The sequence below is a fragment of the Plectropomus leopardus genome, chromosome 23 (assembly GCF_008729295.1).
Source record: "Plectropomus leopardus isolate mb chromosome 23, YSFRI_Pleo_2.0, whole genome shotgun sequence".
NCBI lineage: Eukaryota > Metazoa > Chordata > Actinopteri > Perciformes > Serranidae > Plectropomus > Plectropomus leopardus.
Window position 1 is genome coordinate 10,996,138 of NC_056485.1, and position 12,110 is coordinate 11,008,247.

At 40.1% G+C, this 12,110-nt stretch overlaps 2 protein-coding genes across 2 annotated transcripts; both read left to right on the forward strand.

Annotated features, from left to right (window-relative positions):
• Nucleotides 1–653: 653 nt before the first annotated feature.
• On the forward strand, nucleotides 654–4,992 carry LOC121962312 (5,6-dihydroxyindole-2-carboxylic acid oxidase-like). Its single transcript, XM_042512549.1, has 7 exons — nucleotides 654–1,008; nucleotides 1,496–1,818; nucleotides 3,157–3,361; nucleotides 3,487–3,654; nucleotides 4,265–4,444; nucleotides 4,556–4,702; nucleotides 4,805–4,992. The coding sequence occupies exons 1-7, from the start codon at nucleotides 654–656 to the stop codon at nucleotides 4,990–4,992; spliced, it is 1,566 nt and encodes a 521-aa protein (XP_042368483.1).
• Nucleotides 4,993–6,473: 1,481 nt separating this feature from the next.
• On the forward strand, nucleotides 6,474–11,555 carry LOC121961794 (leucine rich adaptor protein 1-like). The gene is made up of 2 exons (XM_042511823.1): nucleotides 6,474–6,937; nucleotides 10,045–11,555. The coding sequence occupies exons 1-2, from the start codon at nucleotides 6,719–6,721 to the stop codon at nucleotides 10,432–10,434; spliced, it is 609 nt and encodes a 202-aa protein (XP_042367757.1). The 5' UTR covers nucleotides 6,474–6,718; the 3' UTR covers nucleotides 10,435–11,555.
• The last annotated feature ends 555 nt before the right edge of the window (nucleotides 11,556–12,110 follow it).

Sequence of the window (12,110 nt, forward strand, 5' to 3'; positions counted from 1 at the left end):
CATATTGTGTTTGTGAGCTTGCTTGCAGCACCCAGATGATTATTTTAATTCTGCATACAGTTGCTTGTGTGCCAGGGGCTCCATCTGCAAAAGGCTACCACTTCATAACAAATTAATTTTCATACAGTGCTCGTAAAGGCGTGCTGAAACCTTACAGGCCACGTACACACATTAAAGTTTATGGGTAAACCTGCTCATTCATCATAATTTGTTTTTTAATCTGAAACCATTTTGTATTTAATTAGATTTCCTCGCATTGAATGTTGGACTAATTTAAAGAACTGCAGAAGTGCAGTGAGTTTGTAGAAGAATAATACAATGCATGAGGGATCACACTACCGTCTCTCCCCTCCATCCCCAGTAGGAAATATGATGTTATGTGATGGCATCACGCGGGAGTCAAATCCGGGTAGTCATGCGCTAATCCGGTATTTAAGGTCGACGGTTCATTGGTTTGGGGGGGAATAGAAGCAGGGGCCTGATCGCATGGAAGGAGAACTTGTACACACAGTTAGTTGACAGAGAAGGGTATTCCTGCTGTGTTGAAGTGATGCACATTTATTTTGGATAAATAATTAGTTTTTCGCAGGTTAATCATCCGTCGGTAAAACTGACTCCAAATCAACCGTGCGTAAAATTAGGCAATTTGGATAATGTGGCGGTGCTGTTTTTTGGTGCTTGTGGGCACGGTGGCCGTGAGCGCCCAGTTCCCCAGAGAGTGTGTAACACCCGAAGGACTCAGAAGCGGACAGTGCTGTCCGTCGCCCCCTGGACTCAATAACGACCCGTGCGGCGCGAGCACGGGCCGCGGACAGTGTGTGTCCATCACGGTGGACGCGCGCCGGCACGGACCTCAGTACCCGCACGACGGACGGGATGATCGGGAGCGATGGCCGGTCCGTTACTTCAATCGCACTTGTCAGTGTAACGGAAACTTCAGCGGGTATAACTGCGGCCGCTGCAGACACGGATGGACGGGGCCCAACTGTGACCAGCAAATTTCTGTGGGTAAGTGCGCGTTCCTTGGAAAGTCTGGGGGGAATATTTAAAAAATGTTGTATAGTGTAATATTCTATATAGTAAGGAGAGGTCATAGCTAGCAAATCAGGTGTTGGTTTATGGCAACATTTAACTATTTTATAAGGAAATAGACCGTTTATTTAATTGAGTTCATATTAGGGTCCTTTAGAATAAACTGTAATAGTTGCAGCCCAGAAACTTAGAAAAAGTTTACATACGATTACAAAATTAATTGATCAAAATGTTGTAGAGTGTAATATTCTATATAATAAGGAGAGGTCATAGCTAGCAAATCAGGTGTTGGTTTATGGTAACATTTAACTATTTTATAAGGAAATAGACCGTTTATTTAATTGATTAAAACATCCTGTTACGCACATTTCTGTACTTTTTTTTCTCAGTCATTAAAAAATGTATCGCCAATTAACGCATGACCGATTGCGTTAATCCACTTCCCCCTGCTGTAATCCTCCAGTAAGAAGAAACGTGATGCTGCTCAGCGCCGAGGAGAAGCGTGCGTTCGTGAACGCGCTGGACCAGGCCAAGCGCACGGTGCACCCTGACCTGGTGATCGCCACGCGGCGCTACCCGGAGATCTTCGGGCCCGACGGGAACACCGTGCAGTTTGAGAACATCACCATCTACAATTACTTCGTGTGGACGCACTACTACTCGGTCAGCAAGACATTCCTGGGCGCGGGACAGGCCAGCTTCGGGGGAGTAGACTTCTCACACGAGGGGCCCGGTTTTGTCACGTGGCACAGGTTCCACCTGTTGCAGTTGGAAAGAGACATGCAGGTATGAGATTGTGTCAATAGGGGTGAGAGTTTGAGTAATTTAATTACACAATCAGAAAACACACAAACCGCTGGGGCATTTTAAGATCAAAAACTGACTGTTTCTCCTCACACACACATTGTTGTTATGATGTTATGTCAAAAACAAGAGCTAGAGAGAAATCAGCACAATTACACAACTTTGCGACCAAATAATATGAAATAAGACACAATAAGAGAATATGAAATCCGTTGTGTGCGATTCTTTTGAATGTCTAAAAAAAATGGTTACTGATGTTGCTTATAGGGAGATCTGCCACTGATGCCACTATCCAATAGTCTACTTTAACCTTGTTTATTTTACCTAACGTGTTTAAAGACAACTATATCAGCGAGGAAACTATAACTGCGGATGCTATGTCTCGCTTTTATAGGCGAGCAGTGTACAAAATGTGATGTTAAGCCTTTAAAACACAATCTGGTGGGCACACCATCAATTTAGAGAATTTGAGATGGTGTGGAGAAAACAACAGAAGTACTGAACAGAGCTTTTGTAAGAGGAGTTATTAAACTGAACCAAGTTGTATAATTATCCATCCAGTGCTTCACAATTACCCAAGTTTTTAAGTACTTTTCACACTTGCAATTAAGCTGCTGTATGAAGAGAAACTTCATTGGTATTTGCTGTGCCAGTTTATGGTTGAGCTGTGCTCCTTAATTAGTTACTCATTGTTTCTACACTATTGCATATTCTCACTGACAGACATGCAAAGTTGGAGAGAGGAGGCTCAATTTCCAACTGAACTTGAGTGACAGCCAAAATATGTTCCAGGCCCTTGTCCTACTCTTATTAAATCATATCTATTATAACTTAAATCAAATGTGTTGTATTTATCTCAAATGATGAGCGTGATGAGTCTCTAAAAAATGACTTTCTCAAGATATTTCCAAATCCATCACGACTTTACTTATCCATTTCCTTCTCCCTGGTTGCGCATGCATTCTCAATTTGTCTCTTCGTGTAGAAATATTATATATTTCATATTAAGTGATTAGAGACCCTAAAATTGTTTCCACAAAGGCTTTTAAAGAACCAATTTTCAGATTTATTCATGCGTGCTGAAAAGATATTGTCATAGACTGTCTTTAAAGCGAATCACAGTGTGTGAAAATGATAACCAATTTATTCTGAGCTTATGACTCCATTACCAAATGAGTTAAAGGATATTTTGACCTTACCTAAAGGGATGGGAATACAATGTCAGCAGCATAATAAAATTAAGCTTCAGGTGAACTCCTTGCCTTGATCATTACAAACTCTAACTCAGCCATCCTTTCATTTATTTATTTCAAACATCAGGACATGCTGCAAGACCCCTCGTTCGCCCTGCCGTACTGGAACTTTGCCATAGGTGGGAGCACATGTGACATCTGCACAGATGACCTGATGGGAGCCCGCAGCAGCTTTGACATGAATTCCCTGAGCACCAACTCTATCTTCTCCCAGTGGAGGGTCATATGTGAGAGTGTGGAGGACTATGACACACTGGGAACCATCTGCAACAGTAAGACTATTATTTATTCCCCATGGCAAACACTGTAGTGACTTTACAGGGATCATGTGTGTTCTTTAAGTGCAGAGAAATGAATGACTTATCTTACTTGGTTCCTTGTTGCTGTCTCCCTTCAGGCACAGAGACTTCTCCCATCAGAAGGAACCCAGCAGGAAATGTCAACAGGCCAATGGTCCAGCGTCTCCCAGAACCCCAGGATGTAGCGGACTGTCTGCAGGTTAACACTTTCGACACACCACCCTACTACTCCACCTCCTCTGAGAGCTTCAGAAACACAATAGAAGGTGAGTACAAATATGTTTAGTTTTCTTACAGTGTCTCTACATTGAGATACACTGCATTTATAGGCTGTAGAAAAGAAGTGGACAGAAAAGCCCTCTTACACAGAGATTGCGCTACAGAGCCACTATGAAGTCCCTTCTTCATGTCGCCTTTGTATTTTTACACAGAGCCAAACAATGATTTCATCATTCAGCTCCAGTGTGTGATTATAGACAGCATGCTGGCATGTGGAATCAAAAGCAGACACGACATGTAGTACAGCAGCATCAACCTCCAGCGTAATAAATAACATATGCGTCGGCAGCGCTTTCTAAACAATAAGATAAGATAAGATAAGATAAGATAATCCTTTATTAGTCCCACAGTGGGGAAATTTCCAACATTGCAGCAGCACAATAACAATGAAATAAAATGGCAATAACAATCATTGACTGTTTGCCAAACATTTTTGGCACGGTTCTTCTTCTTTGCCTTAGCTGTCAACTGCTGCTAGCTGTTTTTTAATTCTCCCACATCGGGTCATTGGATGACGTCACAGTGGCTACAGCAGCTTATTTTTTACAGTCTGTAGTGTTTTGCATTTTCTTACATGATTTCATGTTATTTTGCCAGGTTACAGTGCCCCCCAGGGGAACTATGACCCTGTGGTGAGGAGCCTCCACAACCTCGCCCATCTGTTCCTGAATGGGACAGGAGGACAGACTCACCTCTCACCCAATGACCCCATCTTCGTCCTTCTCCACACCTACACTGATGCTATATTTGATGAATGGTTGAGGAGACACAGTCCAGGTTTTTAAAAACCGTTTGTTCCAGTTCTTTACTTCATAACATATGTATAATTTATTGTTTGAATGGCGAGCATGATGAGCTTTAAGGCTAATTTCAAGAACTGCTTTACAGATTCATCTCTGTATCCTGAAGAAAATGCCCCCATTGGTCACAACAGGGGCTACAACATGGTGCCTTTCTGGCCTCCAGTGACTAACGCTGAAATGTTTGTGACTGCACCTGAAAATCTTGGCTACTCTTACGAAGCTGAATGGCCAGGTATTAATTTTGTCTCCTACATTTGTGTGGGTCTGATTATAATTTTGCCTTTAAATATATCCAGACAACAAAGGTAATAATCATCAGTTTCTGTCTTTTCAGGTCAACCTTTCACTATGACTGAAATCATCACCATGGCAATAGTTGCTGCCCTTGTTGTTGTTGCAGTCATTTTTGCCGCCACCACATGTGCGGTGCGTGCCAGGTCTTACAAGATGGAAGGCCACCAGCCTCTGCTTGGGGATCAGTACCAGCGCTATGATGCTGACAAAAGCCAATCTGTCGTCTAACATCAGACTCTAAAAACATGAGTCTCTCTTCTCTATAATTTTTCAGTGACACAGCTATGCAGTTTGTTAAAGCCTGAATCAGTTCTCACTTGAGAGCATGTGTAGATTCTTGAATGCTATGCAGTGATAGTAATTTTTGGCTGCATTCATGCCCCTGTAACAAAGCTGTGTAGTTTATTTTTTCTTCACAGATAGTACAGATGTGAAGATGCTTTTTTTTAATGGAAAAGATAAGATATATATGCAGTACTTCTTAAGAGTATGGTTCTTTAAAGATTACAGTGATCCAATCTTTGACATTTTCAGATTTCAGGCAAAATTTGAAAATGAGTTTAAATAAAGTGAACATGGACAACTGAAGAGTTGGTGTGACAGTGATGCCACCAGGTGGTGCTGAACCATGGTTCTGGTCAGGGCTTTTTAATGTCAGTACCAGCAATGATGACCTCTGTAGTTTAGAGCTTGATGTTTTGCTTAAAATTTAGATCAGGTGTAACAAATATAGATTCTAGGAGATTTAGATGTTCTGTAACTTTCTGAACACATAAAACAATGGAGTAGGTTAACACTAATTCATGCAAAATGTTTAAACGTCTATAAACTTTACAATTTTTATAGGCTACAATTTCAGTGTTCATCTGACTTCAGTTTAGTTGCACAATGTATCATAGAGGTAAAGTGTTGTTAAAATGCATTGCCCATGTAACAGAGCCAGAAAGACCACAAGGGGGTGCAGTGGTTCAGTTTCTGAAACTCTGAAACTGCATGTTCCTCTTGGTGAGAGAGATGTGCTTTGAGGTAGGGTGTTTGGATTTTTCAGTGATGTAGATACATTTATCAGAATACCCTAAAGTGTAATGAATGAGGAGATAGAAAGAAAAATGCAGTGTTAAGAGGATGTGTGTCTTAGACCTTACTGAACAATGTTCTCACTGTTTTTTTTTTTACTTTTTTTTTTTTTAATAAAATAATAATTAATACTATTCTACTTTTCCAATAATGTTATTGGATAAGAGTTGATGCCATATAATTTAAATGATACAATTGATAAAAACAAATTCCCCTCTCAGTAATTTTTGTTTCGACTTCACACTAAAAGTGGGTGATAATAATGTGATTTAAACATTAATAAACTGTATATAATGTAGGCCTGTTACCATTTACTTTATGTTCACGTTGCGTGTGTCGTTGTTTTTTTCATGATTTTGTATTTATATCAACTCGCACTCCTCATATTTGTAAATGCAGACACAAACATGATTAGTACATGGTCTTTAACCTTAGGTCTAGTCTTTCGCCCCATGGTTGGACTCAAAGTTTCTTACTTTGTAACACCTTAAAATGCATTCCCCTGCGAGCAGGAGTCATTTCTTAACACCGGTGTCTCTTCACCTGTGAGGTGTCTGGTTTCAGAGGAAGCTCCCTGATTAAATGGGAGGGTCTACAGCGAGCGCTGTGGTTGAACTGTCTCGCTACTGGTCAAACACTTGAATGGGAGGTCTGTCGGTGTAAGCAGTGCGGTGGCTTCAGTGTGAACTGTTCTTAACCCAACACTTCATTCTGCGAGCCTGCAAAATAAAGTTGTGAGGAGCACGCGCTTGTTGCAACCTTTTGCCAGTGGATCTAGCACGCGCGCGTCTCCCCGACAACTCGCGGCTGTGTAATTTCCTTTTCTGCCTGCTCTATTTCATTGAGAGAAAACGTGTCATCTTTCCGACAGTCTACAATGGACGGAGATAACAACGTCTTGCCCGATTTAAAGGATATAGAGACAAAATTGGGTCTAAAAGTCCCGGACAGTCTCATTCGCTCTCTCGCTGGAGGAAAGCATCACGAGAAGCACGAGAAGTCGGCAGCGCCGCATTTAGGGAACCGCAAGTTGTGTGCGAATAATGCTGACTTGAAGAGACTGGAGAGCAAAATGTTGTTCCTGAAACAAGAAATGGTAAGCATTCTTTGTCAAGTTTAGCTGAATAATCTGTTAAAGCATTGTCACAGTTGTCTAACTTGTAAGGAGAATATTTAATAGCCGTAAATAATATCATATGGCTTATGCAAATGCATAGATAGTCTCACTTTTATGTTGGACTACTTGTGACTATCACCAATACTTTACTGTACACTTGTCCAAGTCGTTTATTTACCTACAAACCTCAAATGTATGAAAAAGTCCTCAAACGTTAATTGTATTGTTAAAAATGCATGACAGAGAATCTTACTTTTATTTTAAATATTTTCTCTTATATTAAAAAAAAGAGTTAATTATATTGATAAAGCATCAACTAAAGCTAACCCCTTTGTTTTCGTCCCTTTAAGGGTCATTTTGACTGATATTTCTCTAATGCCGTGATACTGTTAACCCGCAGATATTTTGTCAGATGGTTAATGCTCAGTGAAAACCTCATCCCGTAGCAACCCTACCCTGTTGAATCACATTTAATTCTAACTAAGGCTGAGCTCACAGGAAATGCCTATGCTAGATGCAAAACAGGTCTCCATATCAACATGTGGTTGTTCAGTTCAAAGAGGGGTGTTGTGCCTCATTGTGTTATAAAGTACTGTGAAACCAGTCAGTAGGTGAGAGCCATTCACACCTGCTCACTCCAGTCTGCAGAGACCTCTGTGATCAACCCTCCTCACCTCAGGGAGCAACCCCCCTCTCTCTTATTATTCAAACTACTCTGTGAAATCCTATTGTGCCTGTGTGATCACCTTTTCACGGTTTACACACAGCATTAAATTACTTTTAAAATGTCATGCTCATTAAACTGGAGCTTTTCTGGATCCAGAGTCACAGCCAACCCCCCCTCCCCCCCTCCAGTAAGGTCATGAAAGGTATTAGGATTCTTGAGCAGATGGGCTTTTTTACCGAGTTTTGCAGACTGTTGTAGAGCTGTGTCATGGCCAGCAGACTGACCGATCACCCAGAGAGTTTCTGTTGATTGGCTTACATGTATATGACAGAAACTAAGACCTTTAACTGGAACATTTTGTCCTTTCAGATGTAATGTTCAGCAGTTTAATTTGCTTGGGTTTCAGCCTGACTGCCATGCCATTGTTTAATTGTACCAATATGAGATTAAAAGTAAATGATTTTTTTAAATTAATTTAGTTTATTGCCTTTAGAGGCTTCTTATTGTTAGACAGCTCATTTTGAATTTGGGCCACCTTGGGCTTCCCTGTTTTTTTGTTCCCTTCACAGCTTAATCACTAATCCAATCAGACTGCTCTGTTTTGGTGTGCACAAGTCTGGTAAACACAAACACACACACATTCGACAACATTATGAAATAACCTACTGCCGATTGAAGGGCCAAATTAACTCCAAAAAGGTTACTGACCAGCCCTTATTAGATTCATATGACAAATCACACATGCTGTTTTAGATCCAGTGTTACTATCCAGTACAGACGAGTTGATATAGCCCTAATTGTGTTTCCAAAACTCATTTTGTGATCCTAACCCACCGTTGCCATCTTATTAACATGAGGTAGCTGCTTGGACTTAAATCGCAATATGAGTCCATCTGCTTGGCTTCTGTGTGTGTATACAGCGGGTGGTTAGGCTCACAAAGCAAACACACCGGCAGCAATATGAGCTGAATGAAGGCTGGTTGCAAATCCACTCCAAAGAAAGGCTGTTGTATCAAGCCAGCTGTCTGGAACACTGTACCATCTCTGTTTGCCTTCATGTGCCTGAGTGCATTTTGAATGTAGCAGGCTGTTACAGCTGTTGGTCACCCAGTAGACACAGGGGAATCCCTTCAACTGACCCCGTAGACTGTCCGCTTCCTTCCGCACTCACAATGGCATGGTTTGTCATGGTAGTGACTTAAATCAATGGTCATACTGTGTAATGAAGGCATATCATTCAAAATCCTGGATGCAAACTGTTTCCTGGCTGTGGTGTTACATGAGTAGTCCTTTTCGGATGCCACATAGTTAAATCTCTTTCTTCACAACAAAGCCGGGCAGTCTAAACAAAACAGTACATAGTGTTCTGACTATGAGAGGATATAAGAATGCAAACAGTTGTTGGAAGAAAAAAATCACACTACAAGGTTCATTTAGTAGCTGATGTGGAGCTTTCCATTATATAAAATGATCTTCATCAGCAGTTGGAGATCACAGAGTTGTTATAAATATGCAGATATTCAAATTTCAGTTTTTGTGTGAGCACTTTCAGCTTTCACATCAATTTTGTCTTAAAAATTAAAGTTCATTCTGCTAATGAACACCATATGATATGTTCAAAGGCTCAAGAATAGCTACTAAATGGACCTTGTGTGGCGTTTTTCCCTCAACTGCTGTTTCCAAAGTTTCCAATGAACTTTGAGCCTCAATGCTAAAGCTAGTTAGCAATGATTATGGTTCTGGTTTTATATTTTATAGACTTACATTGTACTTACAAGGGCACACTGTTGTACTGTCATGTAGTAGCTGTATTTAAGGAATAGTTGTACATTTTGGGGGATGGACTTATTGACTGTCTTGCTGAGTAGATTGATGCCATTCTCATATTTTATTTTATTTTGTTTAATATAAAGCAAAAAAACGGCAGCAGGGTTAAGTCTAGTGTAACAATTTAGTGACAGGGCCCAGTGACCTTCTAGAGTCCCCTGACAATCTCACTTAAGACGTTTTTGCTTAAGTCAAGAAATAGTCTCTGAAAGGAATAACTCTCCGTACCAGTAGACGGCAGAAGTTTGTCTTTCAATAAAACTGACCAGTAGACTGGCTGGATGGACTCAAGACACTATTTTGTTAAAAACAAGGACATTTACTGTACTGTACCAACGATGACCAACAGCTGATCGTTGGCGTGTCTTTAGACAGAGCCAGGCTAGCTGTCCCCCTAGTCTTTATGCTAAGATTACCTTGTATTTGCTGTAGCCCTATATTAAATGGACAGGTGTGAGAGTGGTATCAATCTTCTCATCCCGCTTTGGCAAATGAATAACCATATTTCCCCAAATACCTTACTATTCTGTTAAATTCTGGGTCATTCTTACAAACCACAAACTGACTGTGATGTTTTTTCTCCAACTCATAGGCACATCTGCGAGCCATCGATGTAAAGCTGATGCAGCAGCTTATGTCAATCAATGATGGTATTGAGTCCATCCGTTGGATGATAGAAGACAAAGGAGGCGTGGCCAGCCAAGACGGCAGCCTGACGGGTAGTTTGTACAGTCTGTCAGACAGCCAGGATGGTAACTCACTGCGAGGCAGCTTCAACAGCTTGAATGATGCTAACAGTGACGGGTTAGACAGTCTGTCTGTGGGTAGTTACCTGGACACCCTAGCAGAGGACTTCTCGGACAACCCTTCACCGACGGATCTTGACTGTTTTGTGGATAAAACAGTAATCGACGGTGATGCTTTCAGCAAATCACCACTGAAACTCAGGGTGGAATCAGATGAATACTACTGCTTTGGATAATAATGAGCTAAACACGGTGGTTAGAGAGACTACTGAGATATTCTGAGAGGAAAGATTTAAAATGTGTTCTTCACTTTGACAAATTAACACAGCAGTCAGATTATTTTCCCACATGCCTCACTTCTTTCTTATTGTGGCAGATTTACCAAATGACTCCTCCTTTTCACCTTGAAACCAGCTACTTACATTGTGGATTGAACACCATCAATCCATTGCTACCTGATGCCACATGAAAACACCTTAACAATTCTTTATGTCTTAATGTTTTATCATGCAGGTCAAGTAAATTAAAAAGGTGCTCTATTATGATTTACAGATTGTATTTATTATAGAGTTGTTCAGTACCTCAGCAGTTTATTTTCACAGTAAGTTCTTTTTAGCCTAAAATTACTGAAGAGGGGGTGAATAAAAGCAGTTACATCAGCTGAACTGCAAATTTCCTTCTTCATCTGTGGAAAATAACACTTTGTGTTAGGTCAGCCAAAATCTGCTGATGTAGATGAAGGAGTAGATTAGGATTTAGCAGCCATTTGGAAAATTGGACATTTAATGCTGTGTGATTCAAGTGGCTAAACTGTTAAAAGTGGCAAAGTGGTAAGTTTAAGTGTTAAAACAAGTGCAATTTGCTTCCATGCCAAATTCTGAGCACCACCTACTCTAAATGTTAAGTGTTTAATTAGTTTTACTCAAATGTTTTGACTGATGGAAGTTCCTAAGCTAAACTGCACTCTGCAATAATAGAACTTCCATGTGCATTTAAGAGATTAGCAAAGATGCCTGACTGAAAACCAAAGCTATTTGATTGTCTTATAGATAATTTACGCCTGAGGCAAAACCCCGTTAATAACACCAGATGGGAGATTTGTTGAGGGTGGACATATGGGAAACACATGTTTGCTTTGTGGGCACATTTTAATTCTGCTGTCAAAAAAGGTTTAATGAGAGCTGTACATAACTTTGTTTTGTTTGTTTTAGCTTTTTGTTGATTTGTTTGACGATTGTATTATATGCTGCCTGCTTTTTTGAAAGAAAAAAAATGTTTTTATTGATTTCTGTTAATTTTGTTGTGAAAATGAAATAATATATTGCGATTTTCCTCCTGCTCACATTGTGTAAGTCATTCATGCAAAAAAAAGAAAGAAATACTATCATTATGTACTTTTTAGAAACTAGAAACAGTTTTAGACCACTGTTTTAGAAACAGTTCACTGACCTTGTTACGGAGTCTTAATGAGATGGAAAGTGAACATTATGGTTGTTTCCTTTTTTGGTAAATTTAAATTAAGAATAGTCTTTTAATAATGAAGTCAGACCTTGTAGTGCCCTGTGTAATGTGGCATGGAAAATTACCCTCATTAATTTGCTTGTGACTCCATTTCACTTCCTTTGATAAAACACAACCCAGGAAGATGATTCTAAATTTGGCAAATTGTTGCTCACTTATGCCCTTTAAATTGCACAAGCTATTAGCTGAGGAATGCCATTTGGGTAATATTTAGAATGGCATACAAAGTGGTATCTTAAATGAGGAATCATGTTACCAAAAGCTCATAAGCATCTATCATGAATGCTTTGACTGATGTCATTTTAAAATGACACCAATCGAAATCGAGACAGAATTGAAATGCCAGCCATGCAGAATATTTGATGGCCTACTATGTTATTTTCATTTTTAT